Source organism: Durio zibethinus, chromosome 6 (genome assembly GCF_047325235.1).
Source record: "Durio zibethinus cultivar Kanyao isolate XHJ-2024 chromosome 6, ASM4732523v1, whole genome shotgun sequence".
Classification (NCBI taxonomy): Eukaryota; Viridiplantae; Streptophyta; class Magnoliopsida; order Malvales; family Malvaceae; genus Durio; species Durio zibethinus.
This window is the reverse complement of record NC_143167.1, coordinates 34559167-34576295: the sequence shown is the minus strand read 5'-3', so window position 1 is coordinate 34576295 and position 17129 is coordinate 34559167. Positions and strand designations below refer to the sequence as shown.

At 38.8% G+C, this 17129-nt stretch overlaps 2 protein-coding genes and 2 pseudogenes across 3 annotated transcripts; 2 read left to right on the top strand and 2 right to left on the bottom strand.

The window, feature by feature from the left end:
* Positions 1 to 339: 339 nt before the first annotated feature.
* Positions 340 to 2835, bottom strand: LOC111284756 (protein phosphatase 1 regulatory inhibitor subunit PPP1R7 homolog). 2 transcript variants are annotated; one of them, XM_022873667.2, is made up of 6 exons: positions 2399 to 2835; positions 2019 to 2249; positions 1680 to 1826; positions 1448 to 1590; positions 1262 to 1376; positions 340 to 684 (listed from the first exon to the last, which is right to left on the bottom strand). In XM_022873667.2, exons 1-6 carry the CDS (start codon positions 2696 to 2698, stop codon positions 604 to 606), a joined length of 1017 nt encoding a protein of 338 aa, XP_022729402.1. In that variant the 5' UTR covers positions 2699 to 2835; the 3' UTR covers positions 340 to 603. The 2 variants fall into 2 exon arrangements, with proteins under 2 accessions (XP_022729402.1, XP_022729403.1); XM_022873668.2 differs by lacking the exon at positions 1262 to 1376 and having other exon boundaries at positions 500 to 684; positions 2399 to 2807.
* A 246-nt stretch (positions 2836 to 3081) lies between these two features.
* Positions 3082 to 8570, top strand: LOC111285299 (pentatricopeptide repeat-containing protein At1g77170, mitochondrial-like; annotated as a pseudogene).
* Positions 8571 to 9253: 683 nt separating this feature from the next.
* Positions 9254 to 16022, top strand: LOC111285779 (cell division cycle protein 27 homolog B-like). Its single transcript, XM_022875380.2, has 16 exons — positions 9254 to 9477; positions 10004 to 10076; positions 10205 to 10314; positions 10407 to 10453; positions 10832 to 10929; positions 11257 to 11570; positions 11730 to 11885; positions 12390 to 12606; positions 12912 to 13138; positions 13229 to 13294; positions 13625 to 13744; positions 13941 to 14017; positions 14288 to 14407; positions 14520 to 14739; positions 14829 to 15110; positions 15566 to 16022. The coding sequence occupies exons 1-16, from the start codon at positions 9373 to 9375 to the stop codon at positions 15614 to 15616; spliced, it is 2283 nt and encodes a 760-aa protein (XP_022731115.1). The 5' UTR covers positions 9254 to 9372; the 3' UTR covers positions 15617 to 16022.
* Positions 16023 to 16149: 127 nt separating this feature from the next.
* LOC111285781 (lachrymatory-factor synthase-like) lies at positions 16150 to 16796 on the bottom strand (annotated as a pseudogene).
* Between the last annotated feature and the right edge of the window lie 333 nt (positions 16797 to 17129).

Here is a 17129-nt window from a genome sequence, read left to right as displayed (position 1 = left end):
TTATTTAATTCAAAAATATAAAGCGAGAAAATTTATTAATTTTTATTATATAATATTTTTTAACAATTGCAAATTAGAATCACTCTTAACATACAAATTACACATAATATTAGATTTAAGAATTAAAACATTAAAAAAAAAAGAAAAATATTACAAAAATGTATTAATTATATAATAAATTTTCTAGTTTCACTGGCAATGCCTTAAGATGGACATTAACTTACATGCAAGCAACTGCCTGCATCTTTATGCGAATTTCAGGACTGACCAACGACCCAGCAAATCATACATTCTTGTTTGTAAGATAGAAAGCTTGAAATATTAATTCAAAACGAAAAACAGTTGGAAAGAGGTTCAAATGCAAGAAATAAAGAATGTCCAAACAAGGAACACTACATTTTAATAAACATCCCATGATTAACAAAGCCTCAACCCCACACCCTTTAAAGAATTAGAGATTACTTTTTTTTTTTTTCCTACTTGCTAGCTCCAACCAACGAGAAACTGAAGAGAAATTGCATTCAACAGATTACTCACATGATTGCAGACTTGTTCTGAGCTTTCAACTACAACAGTAAAGAAAGAAGAACCTATAATAAACTTCTAAGCAAATACATCAGAATCGATTTGCTCAATATTGGGGAAAATTTGTCTCAGAGTAGCAGAATAATTTGGAGACTTTGCCTGCAATGAAACAATAAGCTTGATCATATACAAAGGTTAAGAGAGAAGAATGAATATTTAAGCCAGCATAGAGGATTGAGAAATGTAAACCATTAATCACCAATTGTGCAAGTAAAAGGCATTAATATAGATAACACAATAGCTACATTGAATGCAACACGCCAAGGGAATGATGATATAGGGAAAAAAAAAATTTTTTGTTGAACTCAGGCCGGGCATTGGCCATAAAAAAACCTCATCCTGGGCAGGCACACAAAAAATTTAGATGGATATAATAAAACAGTGTGCACCAAAAGACAGACTTAGTAACTAGTGCCTTCATTCAATATGAATTCAGGAAAATAATAATTGAGATAAGATAACATGTGTGAAATCAGGAAAAGTGACACAAAGAATGGAGCTCAATAGCATAAAGATTAAGAGTGAATCCTGGTCCAACTATGATTTATGAACCAGATGGAGAACCAAAAATATCAAGATACTCGACCAATTAGCCATAGCAAAGCATTTGGGATCATAAGCATGCTGCATGCACAAAAGGTCTAGACATTTCAAGTCTTAAAGTTGCAAAACATACACATGGATTATTTTCAAGGTAGATAGTGGTGAGCTTTTCTCTTGAACCAGAAACAGCCTCAGCTATGTTTTCAAGTGATTCTATTTGGTTGTCATTAAGCCATAAGTCTTCCAATCTGCAGGTAAAATTAGTCAACAACTAAAGACAGGATAAGATCCCCCACAAGGAGAAGGGGAAATTACATACCTTGTCAAGTTTTGAATGTCATTTACTGATGTTAGCTTATTTGATGAAACATCTAAAACTCGGAGGTTGACCAATGTTGATAGGCCTTCCATTTTTGCAATACCATTGTGGCTCAAGTATAATTCTTCTAGGGCCATGCATTCCTTGAAAACAAAAAATCCTCAGAAAGACCTCATCAAAATGTCATGGAACTAAAAATATAGTTATAATAGCATTTTTAAAAGTGTCATACCTCCAATCCTATCATAGAAGTTAAACGATTACTTTGCAAGCTAATCTTCTTGATGCATCCAAGCCCACAAAGGTTTATCACTTTGATTCGGTTTCTTCCTAGCCACAGCTCTTGTAACTTTGTGAAATTTTGCAAATTTTCCATGACCTGAGATACGAAGATCCAAGAAAGCACCGCACAACTTAGATCATGCTCGAAAAAATTACTAATAAGACAACTCACCAATCTTATTCTTCAGTCTAAGGTGTGGACCAATCACTTTACTCCAACATTGAAACAATACCACAGTTGCTTGTTACCTTAAATAAGAAAGATTATTCAAGCAATTTAAGAACTAACCCGAAATCTGTTAGAACCAAGTTCAAGAATTTGCAACTCATGCAAGTGGTCAATCTCCTCCATCTTAGTAACTTCATTTTTGGAGACATAAAGTTCCTTGATTGTGTTGGAGGCCTTCAACAATCCGTGCAATGAAGTGATTTCATTGAAAGAAACATCAAAAACCAAGAGCTTCTTGAATATGCTAACATCGGGTATGTTCATCAGTTTATTGTCCCTAAGTACTAACTCCTGCACAAACAAATAAATAACCCCAAGCTTCTTAGTTGTAAGCAATGACTTGATGTGAATAAATTTCATGTTTTTTTTCTTACGTAGTTTCAATAATATTGAAGAATTAAAGGAATGAGATAGCCAAAACAAATGAAGTCTAGGATTACCTCAAGACCAGATAACGAGTCCCAGCTAGAGATCAGCTCGATAGCAGCATCGTCGATGAGGTTCTGCCGAAAAGAGAGCTTTTTGAGGTTAATGAGATTCGCAATCCGAAGGTCCAACCTCGATAAGCGATTCGCTGTTAGGTCCAACTCGGTAAGGTTTGGCGGCAATTCCACTGAGTCGAGATCGTGGAGCTGGAAACTGGTGAGATCAAGAGTGGTGGTGGATGATAGATCAATCTCCACCGTTTGATCATCCTGGTCCGGGTTTCTCTCTGGTTGTGATTCGGCTAGGTTTTGCATTTCTTCTGTGCGGTTGGGTACGCGAGGAGCTTCCGCGACCGTCGTGCAGCGGAATATTTCGTGTTTTCCACCTGATGTCTTCAAGGGAATATTATGCAAGAGAAACGACACTTCGAAACGGTGCCGTTAACGAAAAGCCAGCAATTAATTGGACCTGGCCGCCTAGGCGCTAAAAAAGGAGAGGAATTTGGATTTGGGCCTAGCCCTTTCTAAATATTGAAATCCAAAAAATTATGTACAATAAAAAAGCTGGTTAGCTATTTTTTTTTATCTTGAATTTTGATTATAGTGAGGGTTTTTAGCAATTAAGAATCGATTTTTCCATATTTAAAAATGTTACTTTCATTTATTAACTCACTTAATATTTAATATGAGCAGAAATTAAATAGATACATGCGCATTCTAACATCAGGGGACCTAAGCATGACTAACCTACCTATCTCAAGTTATGTCTTGCAGACTCCGAGAGCAGCATCTTCGTTTCTATGTATTCAAATTGATTCCTTTGACATTGCAGTCAACAGAAAAACTAGGAACAAAGTTGTTCTCTCATGTTTTCTGTCAGAGTACAACTGGTACTGAATCCCAATCTCCTATCCTAATCCTTCGTATGAACTTAACTCGGTTTCAGCTTCTGGTTCCCAGAACGCCTACTCGCAAAAACCTTACCACCACTCGTTCCCATCTCATTCACAATCTTGCTCCGACTGCTGTATCTTCCATTTCTGAAACGAACCCACCATTTCCATATCCAAACGCAGAAGGCCCATCCAAACGTTTGGCCAATCTATTATCAGACTGCACCCACATTCTCCACTTGGATCAAGTTTATGCCCACGTCATTCGCACGCGCGTTCTCGAATTGTACTTGGACGCCGTTTCATTGGAACAATATTATCCGATCCTACATCAGATTCAATGCTCCCATTAAAGCACTTTACGTCCACATTGCCATGTTTAAGAGCTGGACTCTTCCCCGATTGTTACACTCTCCCCATTATCTTGAAGGCCGCGTGTCAATGTTTGGCTATCAACATCGGCTTCCAGCTTCACTTTTTCTCTATTAAGATCGACTTTGAGTTAAATGAGTTTTGCGATAGCAGTTTTATTAAACCTTACACGAAAGCGGGAGAAATTGAAATGCTAGGAAAGTGTTTGACGAAAATCCGAATAGAAAATTGGGTTCTTGGAATGCCATCATAGGAGGACTTTCTTAAAGTGGGCGTGCTAAAGAAGCTATAGAAATGTTTTTGGAGCTAAAAAAAGGTGGTTTTTTGCCTGATGATGTGACTATGGTTAGTGTGACATCGTCTTGTGGTAGTTTAGGGGATCTGGAGTTGGCTCTTCAGTTACATAAGTGTGTATTTCAAGCCAAAAGTTTGGCAAAATCTGACATTTTTATGTTGAATTCGGTTATTGACATGCATGGGAAGTGTGGTCGGATGGATCTAGCGTATTTGGTTTTGTCGAGGATGGAGGAAAAGAATGTTTCTTCTTGGACGTCCATGATTGTTGGCTATGCAATGCATGGTCCAGTTGAGAAAGCTCTTGGTTGTTTTCTTTGTACGAGGGAGGTTGGGGTGAGACCTAACCATGTTACATTTGTTGCGGTGTTGAGTGCCTGTGTGCATGGTGGGAAAGTGGAGGAAGGGAAATTTTATTTCGATAAGATGAAGAATGTTTATGGGATAAGGCCTAGTTTGCAGCATTATGGATGCATGGTAGATTTGCTTGGTAGAGCCGGGTTGCTTGAGGAAATGAGGAAGATGGTGGAGGAGATGTGTCGTGAGCCAACCTTGTATAAGGCCATGACCGGGACTTAGTTGCCATGAGCCACCCATGTATAGGGCCATGGCCGGGTAGACCCCTTGTGTTAGGAAAAGTGTCTCCATTTCAAACATTGTAACGGTTACTGGTAGCATAGCTCTAAAATCTCTAAGGCTCTTTAGGGGGAGGTGAGCCGGCAGGGTATTGTTGGGCTGTCTCACCGGGTGCTATGCGAGCTTAGGCCACCCACCATGGGCTGCCCCCCTGGCCCTGGTGATGGTGGGAGGTCCCGATGTATGATTCCCGATTTTAATGAAATTCACCTCGATTGAATGCCCGATTGTTGCCTCGATGTGTTTCTTTTCTTTTTCGATGTGAATGTGCCTTGCTGTGTGTATGGATGAGATTGATATTGATATATTGTGCCTTATTGTGAATGCTTGAGACTAACCATGGTTTATGGTTATTTGTTCAGATCTCGATCTATTGAGGGCTGACTTGGGTGGAAGCGTTCATTCAAGTGCCATGCGGGCTAGTGCTTGTTGAGAGAAAGTTTAGTCCGTGACACGTGGTATCAGAGCACGGTTGAGAAGTGCTAGAGAAATGGATGAGATGGCCACAAGTGGTGGACCGGATCATCAGTAGAGAATTGAGGAACTTGAGGCCGCGGTGACCGCAATGAAAACTCATATGGTGACAAAAGATCGAGTGAGGGAGATCGAGACAACCCAGCGGGAGTTGTCCGATACTCTCCACAATGTGAGCGAAGAGGCTAGAGATGCCTTGAACATTCTCCACAAGGAGTTTGAGGAGCTCAGGGCCCAGATGAGCATCCTACAAATGGCGGTGGCCAGTTCGGGTTCGAGCTCGACGGACAGGGGACAAAGGCCCAAAGTGCCGGAGCCTCGGTGCTATGAGGGGGCAAGGGATGCTAAGGAACTTGAGAATTTCCTGTTTGACATGGAACAATACTTCCGAGCTGTACACACAAGTTCAGAGGAAGACAAGGTGACAATGGCATCGATGTACCTCGTAGGGGATGCCAAGTTGTGGTGGCGCTCCAAGTTTGTCGATGACGAGTGCCCGATTAAGACTTGGACGGAGCTGAAGCGTGAACTGAAAAACCAGTTTTTTCCGGAGAATGTAGACTATATGGCTCGAAAGAGACTTCGAGAGTTGGTGCAAACCGGAACGGTGCGAGAGTTCGTGAGGAACTTTTCTACCCTGATGCTGGATATTAGGGACATGTCCGAAAAGGACAAGTTATTCCATTTTATTGAGGGCCTCAAGCCGTGGGCGAGGACAGAGCTACAGAGGCAAAGAGTGCAGGATGTGGCGACGGCCATGGCTGCAGCAGAACGTCTTCATGATTTTAATGATGGTTCGTTAAAACGGAAGAACCCTCCACCAACTGGCAGTAGCTCTAATCTTGGGAGTGGGAGAAAGATAACTAGGTTGGACCGACCCTTCAGTTGGGGATCAGACAGGAGGTCCTTTGGGCGAGATAGCACCCAGCCTAGGACAAACAACGCAGGGATTTTCAAGCCTAGGCAACCGCTTGCTTGCTTTCTTTGCAAGGGGCCGCATCGAGTGGCTGAGTGCCCGCACCGAGGAGCCCTTAATGCCTTAAGGACCTCATCCCAAGAGTCTGCAAAAGCACCCGAAAGCGTTGAAGAAGCTGAAGAGGAGCCAGCCAGGATGGGCTCAATAAGGTTCCTCAGTGCCCTTCGCACCCAATTGAACACTATAAAGAAAGAGCAAAGCAGAGGCTTGATGTACGTGAACTTGACGATCAATGGGAAAGCCACCAAGGCCATGGTGGATACAGGTGCAACCGACACTTTCATCACACCAGAATAAGCAAAAAGGTGTGGTCTTCAGATTAGTAAAGACTGTGGACGAATGAAGGCGGTCAATTCGCCAGCCTTTGCAATCAGTGGAAGCTCGAAAAGTGTGACAACCCAATTGGGGCCATGGGAAGAGAAGGTAGACTTCACAGTCACCCCCATGGATGACTTTGATGTCGTTCTAGGATTGGACTTCATGACGTTGGCTCAGGCGATCCCTATCCCCGCTGCTAGCTGCTTGTTGTTCTTGGGAGAACACCCATGTGTGGTGCCAGCCAATATCTTGCCAAAAAGTGGGAAGAAAATGATTTCGACTTTGTAATTCAAGAAAGGGGTAAAGAGAGGGGAACCCTCTTTTGTGGCCATGCCGATCTACAAAGAAGGGTCGAAAGTAGAACCAATACCCAATGGCGTGAAGAAAGTGTTAGAAGAATTCAGAGAGGTGATGCCAGAGATGTTGCCCAAAGTTCTACCCCCTCGACGAGCAGTGGACCACGAAATTGAGCTCCTCCCAGGGGCAAAACCCCCTGCTAGAGCTCCCTATCGCATGGCCCCGCCAGAGTTGGCCGAGCTGAGAAAACAGTTGGATGAGCTTCTACAAGCCGGGTTCATCCGACCATCAAAGGCTCCTTTCGGAGCGCCAGTGCTATTCCAGAAAAAGCATGATGGGAGCTTGCGCTTATGTGTCGACTACAGGGCTTTGAACAAAGTCACCGTAAGAAACAAATATCCTATCCCGCTCATAGCAGACTTGTTTGATCAATTGAGCGGGCCAAGTACTTCTCCAAACTGGACCTGAGATCGGGATACCATCAGGTCAGAATCCTCGAGGGAGATGAGCCGAAAATCACTTGTGTAACACGGTATGGTGCATTTGAATTCCTTGTTATGCCTTTTGGACTAACCAATGCTCCTGCCACATTTTGTACACTGATGAATCAGGTGTTTCATGACTACCTAGACAAGTTTGTAGTCATTTATTTAGATGATATAGTGGTATATAGCTCCACGTTGGAAGAACATCAAGAACACCTGCGCCAGGTATTTCAAAGGTTACAGGACCACCAGTTATATGTAAAAAGGGAGAAGTGTGCATTCGCTCAGACTCAAATCCATTTTCTCGGTCACATTGTCGAACGTGGCCACATCCGAATGGACATGGAAAAGGTCAGGGCCATCAAAGAGATCTTAGCTGACAGGGAAACCAAGATATCTCGAAGACTAGTTCGGGAGTACTTAGTAAAGTGGGAGGGACTAGGCCTAGAAGAAACCAACTGGGAGAGAGAGCACGACCTCCAGAGATTTCAAAGGAAGATCGAAGAATTTCAAGCCAGCAAGTCGACGAGGACGTCGTTAGAATAGGTGGGGGAGGATGTCATGAGCCAACCTTGTATAAGGTCATGACCGGGACTTAGGTTGCCATGAGCCACCCATGTATAGGGCCATGGCCGGGTAGACCCCTTGTGTTAGGAAAAGTGTCCCCATTTCAAACATTGTAACGGTTACTAGTAGCATAGCTCTAAAATCTCTAAGGCTCTTTAGGGGGGTGAGCCGGCAGGGTATTGTTGGGCTGTCTCACCGGGTGCTATGCGAGCTTAAGCCACCCACCATGGGCTGCCCCCCTGGCCCTGGTGATGGTGGGAGGTCCCGATGTATGATTCCTGATTTTAATGAAATTCACCTCGATTGAATGCCCGATTGTTGCCTCAATGTGTTTCTTTTCTTTCTCGATGTGAATGTGCCTTGTTGTGTGTATGGATGAGATTGATATTGATATATTGTGCCTTATTATGAATGTTTGAGACTAACCATGGTTTATGGTTATTTGTTCAGATCTCGATCTATTGAGGGCTGACTTGGGTGGAAGCGTCCATTCAAGTACCACGCGGGCTAGTGCTTGTTGAGAGAAAGCTTAGTCCGTGACAAGATGCCTGTGAAGGCAAATGTGGTTAAATGGGGGTGTCGATGGGTGCCCGTGAGAAATTTGGGAATGTGGAGATGGGGAGTGGGTGGCTAAGTATTTGCAAGAGCTGGAACCTTGGAGTGATGGGATTTATGTTGTATTGTCTAACATTTATGCTAGTAATGGTTTGTGGAAAGAGGTTGAGAGGGTTAGACGGGTCATGAAGAATAGGAAACTTGCCATGACCCCTGCGTATAGCTTGGCAACAAGTTCAGATTGAGTTTGATTTGTTCGAGTGACCAATATTCATGTTAATCATTAATGCTTTAAATCACTTTTAAACCTTTCAAATACATTACGGTGGTATTTGTCTTATTAAAATTTTTTTATAATACAATTTTAACGAAAGAGGATGTAATTTGGAGATAGAGGAGATTATAAGTGTTAAATTTTAAATTTTAAATTTATTGAATATTATCTCTTAAATATGATTGTATAAATTTAGTGATTATGTAATTAAAAAAAAGTTTATTGCCTTTGTTCATCTTTCAAATGAATTTGTATATAAAGAATGGAAAAAAAAAATTCTCACCGTATAATTTTGGTTTTTAATCAATTGAGAAGTTATGGACTAATAGTTTATATAATTTTAAAATTTTAATCTATCTTCGAATTATTTTTATTTTTATATTTTTCTGATTGAATAAAATATTATGTACATAAATTTTTTGAATTTGTGATCTTCAAGCATTAATTACAAAGTTGTACAATTGATCCAAAATTTGTAGACAATAGCTTACATCATTTGAATATGCATAATGTGTGTAATTTGACATAAAACCAATCATGTGCTACTTGAATTACATAACGTGGCCAATAATCATATTAATCATTAATTCTTTTCACTTATGTTTTGATTTGAAATAAGAAAAAAAAAATTCTTCCCGGTTTCCACTAGAATAAATATATATGCGTAGCAGCGGATAATTACCGAAAACAATGTCACGTGAAAGCTGAACTTGAAAGAAAAGAATACACGTGCCGCTCCTCAATTTTGAAACCTAAAAACCCCCGAAAACCAGAAAACCTCTCTCTTTCTCTTTCTATATTTCCTTTTGTTTTTCTTTTATTCTCAGTCTAACCAAAATAGAAAAGCCATGGAAGCGATACTCACAGACTGTGTTCAAAACAGTCTCCGCCATTTCATGTTCAAAAACGCCATCTTCCTTTGCGAACGCCTCTGCGCTGAGTTCCCTTCCGAGGTAACTCACTCAACCCAAAAAAGATAATCTTTCTTTTTTTTTGTTTCAAAGAATTATTTTTTCCGTTGGTGCATAAAATAAAAGAATAAGAAGAAACTGTGAATCTTGGATAGTCTTTTAGTAAGAATGTTAACTCTTCCGGGTTTCTAAAATCGTTTGCAAAAAGGAAAAACTGTTCGTTGGATTTTCAAGATCGACTTTGTGCATTGCTTCGATCACTCGTTAGCGATTAATTTATTTTTAAATTTTCTTCCTTTTTCCCAGAATTATATTTTTTACTGTTTAGTTTACAGCATTAACTTTTAATTTCTGATTTGGGTTATTTTTCAATTTTCGATTTGAATATGGAAACTATTAAAAATGCATTAGTTTTGAATTGGGCTTCAAATTGGATTAGATTTTGGAAGTGGAACTTGATAAATTAATAACATTAAGGTTCCAAATTGGATAAATTTATTGTAATTTAAGCTGGGGTTCTTTGACTGTACATAGTGAACTAAAATATCATCTTTTGGCTTAAATGTAGGTGAATTTGCGGTTGTTAGCTGCTTGCTACTTGCAGAACAATCAAGCTTACTCTGCGTATCATATTCTAAAGGGTATGTTTATCGCTCTTGTTTTTAGTGTTTGAAGTTGTTTTGGTATATTTAGTCATGGCCTTTTTCCACATTATTGTGATTAGTTTGTTTTCTTGTTGCTCATCAATAAAATTTTTCTTTATGTGAAGGAACACAAACGGCTCAATCACGCTACTTGTTTGCAATATCATGCTTTCAGATGGATCTACTTAGTGAAGCTGAAACAGCTTTATGCCCTGCTAATGAGCCTGGTGGAGAGGTATTGGATGATAGGACATACTAGTTATTTGCGACTTTCACATTATTCTTGTGATGGCAATATCTTGTTAATTCGTTTTTCTTTTTGTGCAGATTCCAAATGGTGCTGCTGGTCATTACCTTCTTGGCCTTATTTATAGGTCTGTCTCAGTTATTTCTTCTTAAACTTTAGAAGATATGACAGAATTTAGGGAGAAACAAATTAGAATTGTTTTCTGAAATTTTCTTTGATATTGCCTAGAAATTTTCTGCAATGATGGCTTGATAAAATGCGAGGGATGGTTATGGTTTTGTGTTGAAGGCCATCCCTTATTTTTTGCATGTATATAATGTTGCTTAATCTCATCTTTGGGTGGATAGAGATAGATAATCTTAATTGGATCCTCTATAATGAAGGAATCTAATCCTCAATGCTTTCACTTGTCCTTTTTTTAACCACTGGGATGGTGGGATTATTTTTCAATTTTCTAACAGTTTTGATTGTCAAGTTTGTTAATTGGGTATCATCTCTTTTTCAGGTACACAGATAGAAAGAAAAGCGCCATTCATCATTTTAGGCTGGCTTTGTCTATAGATCCTTTACTTTGGGCTGCATACGAGGAGTTGTGTGTATTAGGTCTGTCTAAGGAATACTCTCATGGTTCTATATTCTTTTGAGTGCTATGCTACCATGTTAGGTTGATCAGATCCTTGATCTCACTAACTTTTGACTTAATATGGGTGACCTGACATACTTCATGGGTTTAGTTCAATTTTTGTCTGCTAGTGCAAGTGGACTCATAAATAGTATATCTCTTAAATGGCTCAGCAACTTGTTTTTGGTTGGCTTGATCTTACTTGTATTAACTGAGTATTTCTCTTAGCATTTCATGTGGTCCTGTTCTTAGTATTATTTAGTGCATACATTTCACTCAGTATGTTGTTTTGTGTCTGATTATATTAGCTGCTGCCGAAGAAGCAACTGTAGTTTTTGGTGAAGCAGCTGCTCTTTGTGTTCAAAAGCAGTACTTACATTATGGGTTAGCTTCCCCAAATTTGCATATGTCCAGTGAGGATTATAATTCGGTTTCTTCCCAGAACTTTGGTTCAGAAGATGTCAGTCTTAGGCAATTGAAACACACACAAGGCAATAACCTTAGAGATATACCTTGTAATTATCATGGAGCAGCTGTGTTGAGTGGACCTGCTTCTCAGCCCCAAAGTGGTGGTCCTTCAAATATGTCATTTTATAATACTCCTTCACCAATGACTTCGCAGGTAAAATGATGCAAAATGCAAAATACTGAATCATTTAGACTTATATGTTTTATTAGTTTGGTACTTAATTTAGGGTGGATGCATTGAGGTTATTTAGTTTGTTTGATCTTTTCCTGTCTAAATATGGGCAACCAGCCTGAATTCCTCTGTATCTTGTAGTTGTCAGGTGTTGCTCCGCCACCTTTGTGTAGAAATGTGCAGCCAAATGGTTCCAACCTTCACACAGTTAATACTGATGTTTCTCCAAAGTCAGTTGTGAACTCTACCATTCAAGCACCTCGAAGAAAGTTTGTTGATGAAGGAAAACTACGAAAGGTAGAAGTGGTTGTAAATTCAATATTTCTTTTTAATGCCTTCTAAGAGTTTAGAGCTTTGATGAAATAGTAATTTTGTATGTCATTGCTTCAAAGTTCTTCTTGATCATTCAAAAAAAAAAAATCATATAGCTCTACCTGCTTTGAATGTTTTTAATCAGAAAGAGGAACCGTTTAGTCTTCAGTCATAGAGCACATTCTCTGCACATGAGTCTGTTGTGTATGTATGTTAAATAACAGTATCATGCTAGTTGGCTGTGTAATATGGTTCTATTCAGAGAAGTTTTTGGGTAGGATGGCGTTATTTTTTATTAAATTGATACATGGAACTATGCAAACAGGTGTCTGAAGTTCTTTGTAATTACTTGTGATAGTTTGATACATCAATGTCCGGTTAGTGGGACCAGTACTTTGTACTATTATCCTTTTGCTTGTATGTTGTATAGTATGAAGCTTCCTTTTCCCCCCCATCTGAAGTAATTTGTTGATCCTTCTTTGTTGTCAGATATCTGGGAGGCTATTCTCTGATTCTGGTCCCCGTCGAAGTACAAGACTCACTGGAGATGCTGGGGCTAACACAAATGCAAATACCACAGTGATAGCTGGAAATGGGACTAATAGCTCTTCTAAATACCTTGGAAGTTCCAAGTTTAGTACTGTCACTCCTCGTACTGTGACAGTTCGTAAGGGACAATCATGGGCAAACGAAAATATTGAAGAAGGTTATAAATCTTATTATTTATCATTAGTTCTCTGATTTTTGCTCTTCATTTTTTATAAGTTCCTTAAAAAACATTCCTATTTGCAACTTTTATTTGTTGATTTATGATTGATGGCCACAATGGTAATAAAGTTAGTTTGTTTTGATTTGTTCATTTTGGGAACCTAACTGTGATAGTTATTTGATTGAACTGACTTGAAATGCTAGTTTTTCTTCTGTTGAATGGAAACACCAATCCTTCTTCCAATTAGCTACTTGTTTCACCTGCTTTGATGCTTAGGAACTTTTACTTGTGATATTATTTAGGGATAAGGAGTGATGCATTTGATGATGCTCGTGCAAATATGACATCAAAGTCTACAAGTTCATTTCCTTCTGGTGATATTAGATCCCTTGACCAAGATGGGGAAACTGTTCCAGTTGGTGGGGTTGTTATTAGTGGCTCAAAAGTCATAAGTGGTGCTTCAGAAGTATTAGGCCTTTTAAGAACCCTTGGGGAAGGCTACAGACTTTCTTGCCTGTACAGGTGTCAGGTAATATTGTGGTCATCTTAAAGAAACAGAAGTTGAATTCATATCTCTGGGAGCAATGTTCAGTGCTCTTGATAATTCTTCTGTCTACAGGATGCACTGGATACCTATTTGAGACTTCCACATACGCATTATAATACAAGCTGGGTGCTGTCCCAGGTAATGCTTCTGGCGCAACATTCTATGTTTTCTTCCTCTCTTGATGTCAGATTGTCTCATCCCAGGTTGATCAAGCAATCTTGATTTGTATCTTTTAATGATGAGGTCATAGAAAGAGGCATGCATTCTTTATTTTAGCAGTTATAGTTTTACACATTTTATGTAGGTTGATTTAAAAAAAAAAAAATTTCACTAAATTTGGTTGGTTAACTGAAGGACTTGGGTGTGCTTGCAAGTTGCATGCATGTGTGTATGTGACTGAGTGGGAGAGAATCAATACCATCTCATTCCATGTACTATGAAGAATTTTTCTAAAAATTTCTAGTGCAGGTTGGAAAAGCACATTTCGAATTGGTAGATTACTTAGAAGCTGATCGAGCATTTAGTCTTGCCCGTCGAGTGTCCCATCACAGTTTAGAAGGAATGGATATTTACTCCACTGTTCTATATGTGAGTTCCCTTGATCCATGAAAAGTTATTTTGCCTGAAATATTGTTGCTTTACCAATCTATAATAATCAGGACACCTTCTAACTGCTTTCTACTTCTGAAAAGGAAATTAAGTTTTCTCATTCAAACTCTACTGATTTTCCCCCCTAATTTTACGGTAAATTTCTTTACTGAAAGTTGCCCTTATTTTCTTGCAGCATTTAAAGGAAGATATGAAGTTGAGTTACTTAGTCCAAGAACTGATATCAACTGACCGCTTAGCTCCTCAATCATGGTAGATTTATCAAACTTTTTGTTAAGTAGTGCACTGGCAACCTCCTTTCTTTCTTGAATAATTTATATATCTTACCAATTTCACTATCCTAAGTTTCTCGAAGCTGTTATTTACCTGAGATTAAGTTCTACTTGCCTGCCTTTTTTAATAGTGGCTAGGTATGTGCTTTTAGCAATTTTGAGGGTTTGGAGGGCAGCCATTTTGAATTTTGATAGTTCTTATAATAATTATTATCATTGTTCTATTGTTTATATTTGAATTAACTTGCAGGTGTGCCATGGGAAACTGCTACAGCTTGCAGAAAGACCACGAAACTGCTCTGAAAAATTTCCAACGATCTGTGCAACTGAATTCAAGATTTGCATACGCCCACACACTTTGTGGTCATGAGTATGTTTCCATGGAACTTTTTCCTCCATTGTTCAACGTGCTAATAACGACTCCATTCTTTTTAAACTTCAATTGTTTATTAAAAGTTCTGCCCTTACATTATTATCTACAGGTATGTTGCTTTAGAGGATTTTGAGAATGGAATCAAGAGCTATCAGAATGCCTTGCGGATTGATTCAAGGCATTATAATGCCTGGTATGGTCTAGGAATGATCTTTCTTCGTCAAGAGAAGTTTGAGTTTTCGGAGCATCACTTTCGAATGGCTTTCCAAATAAACCCTCGTTCTTCTGTTATAATGTCTTATCTTGGAACTGCTCTTCATGCCTTAAAGGTCAGGCTACTTTCTGTACTGTTTATTATATCTTGACTTGAACAATATCATCTTGAGTTCTTTGAACTTTTGTTGCAATCATTTTATAGAAAAGTGAGGATGCTATCAAGATAATGGACAGGGCAATTTTGGCAGACAGAAAAAACCCTCTTCCCATGTATCAAAAGGCTAATATACTGATGAGCTTGGAGAAATTTGATGATGCTCTAGAAGTTCTAGAGCAACTTAAAGAGTATGCCCCTCGTGAAAGCAGTGTGTATGCTTTGATGGGTAAAATCTATAAGCGCCATAACATGCATGAAAAGGCCATGCTTCATTTTGGAATTGCTTTGGATTTGAAACCATCTGCAACCGATGTTGCTACAATTAAGGTATTGACTTATATTCGATCTCTTCTTTCTTTTTTTTTCTACAAAAAAAAAAAATCACTTAGGTTTGTTTCCATCTTCAAATGTTAGAAATCCATGATTTCTTTTGATGAGAAGATATATGCGCCCATTGTTACAAATAAATAACCATAGCGAAGATTTTTACAGTGATGGTCTGAATCTTTTAAAGCTGTAAACTTGAAAGAACTGTGGGCACCCTGGAGTTCTAATGTCAGTTTTATTAGGAACATGTTAATTTGGACTTGAACACTCACATCATGTTAAAAATTTAGCAATATGTATATGTCATTTTTTTTCTCTACTGCCTAACTTATTTTCACTCTAGTTAGGCAGTACTTTGTACGTGAAAGTGTAACTTTTAACATAGCTTTGTTCTTCCTAAGGAAAAATGAATCTTTGTTCTTTACACCCTTGCTCTCTTTTGAATTTTAAAACAGGCTGCCATTGAGAAGTTGCATGTACCGGACGAATTAGAAGATAACCTGTAAATTCGCTGAGTTTCAAGAAGCAAAGAGAATCTCCTGTAAAATTTCTGGCTGAGAACATTTTACTGAGAGAGATTGGTCCTGCTTGTGCTTTCGATTGGTGCTGAATAAAATGGTAACAATCTTGAAGGCCAATTTATTTGTGCAGTCAGATCTTGTGAAAGTGACCTAAGTTTTGTGGGTGACTTACATGCTGACAGAGGACTTGATTAACAAAATTAATGAAAGCTGCCACACATGCATCCCATAGTTGTATTATCTTGCCGAGAATAGGGGCTTGTACCATTAGGTTGTACTTGTTTATAATTGTAATTTGTTTGACCAATACATTGAGGCAACATGAAATTTAATGTTGGCTCATAACTTCATTTTAATTCTAGTCCATCACACATGTTTTGCATTGTCACCAGACTTAGTGCCAGTGGATTCAGATTCATAGACTTTATTAATCCATAGAACAATCCAAAGGAGTTGTACTCACTTTCAAGGATTGTTCATTTAACATGCAAGAAAGTTAACTTACTGAGTAGGAATTATTACTGGTCCATTGCAGCTTGTAAAACTTTGAGAGCTGCTTCCATTCTCTGAGCCATAACTTGCAAACCAGAAGCAATGAAGAAATCCAAATCCTCAAGTGTCCAGCCTTTTGCAGGCTCAACTTCATACTTCCACTCAATGTTACACCCTTCTTCCTTGGGCAACACTTTCACTGTGGATATATAAGAATTGAAACCAACATTTCCATCCACAATGGAATAGCTAAAAACCATTTCACCTGGATCTATGGTCAACAGTTTCTGCTTAGTCCAATCCACAGTTCCTTTATCAGTACTGCCATTGACAGGAGTTTTGAAGCCAGCACAAAAACGAACGCACCCGGTTGTCCAGAGATGCCTTCGACGGGAAGGCAAGTGGTCAGAGTTGGGAACCACTTGTCTAAGCCAAAAAAGTCTTGCAGGAGAGGCCATACTTGTTCTGCTTTGGGGCCTGCTAGCTCTGCGGTGGCCTTGCCTTCCCATTTTGATTGGTTTTGCTGAGCATAATTAGCCATCGGAGGAATTGAAAAAAAAAAAAAAAAACTATCAAAGAACAAAGCAATCAAATTAAGAAAAATAGGATGGGTTCCTTTGGGTTTAGCAGTTGGCGTTTATATAGAGAAGATCATTAGATATGATGATGAAGGGCGAAAGGCCATGGCTGAGGATGTTTTTGCACGACAACTGGTCCAATTATTTTTGTGGTGTCTGTTGAGTCTAGCAGTTGTACAGTACTAGGATTTTGCAAGAGAAACATGAATTTCGCAGAACACGTGGATTAATTGTTGACATCAACATAGATTACAATCTAGCAATAAATTAGATTTCATTGGAATTGGTTAAATGTTAGTAACTTATGGAGTGGATTTTTTTTCTTCAATTTCTTCATTGCAATCATTTTACAGCCCTCTAAAATTCTCTTTTATATAATCTTTCTATTAATGAATCATAATAAAAAATTATAAAATTTCTAGTATTTA

Excerpts from the sequence above, each read along its gene's own strand:
- LOC111285779 (XM_022875380.2), top strand. The coding sequence starts at position 9,373 with ATGGAAGCGATACTCACAGACTGTGTTCAAAACAGTCTCCGCCATTTC. Across the intron at positions 9,478-10,003 it reads GCGCTGAGTTCCCTTCCGAG|GTGAATTTGCGGTTGTTAGC; the intron begins GTAACTCACTCA and ends GCTTAAATGTAG. Across the intron at positions 10,454-10,831 it reads CTTCTTGGCCTTATTTATAG|GTACACAGATAGAAAGAAAA; the intron begins GTCTGTCTCAGT and ends TCTCTTTTTCAG.
- LOC111284756 (XM_022873667.2), bottom strand. The coding sequence starts at position 2,698 with ATGCAAAACCTAGCCGAATCACAACCAGAGAGAAACCCGGACCAGGAT. Across the intron at positions 2,250-2,398 it reads ACTCGTTATCTGGTCTTGAG|GAGTTAGTACTTAGGGACAA; the intron begins GTAATCCTAGAC and ends TTGTTTGTGCAG. Across the intron at positions 1,377-1,447 it reads GACATTCAAAACTTGACAAG|ATTGGAAGACTTATGGCTTA; the intron begins GTATGTAATTTC and ends TTTTACCTGCAG.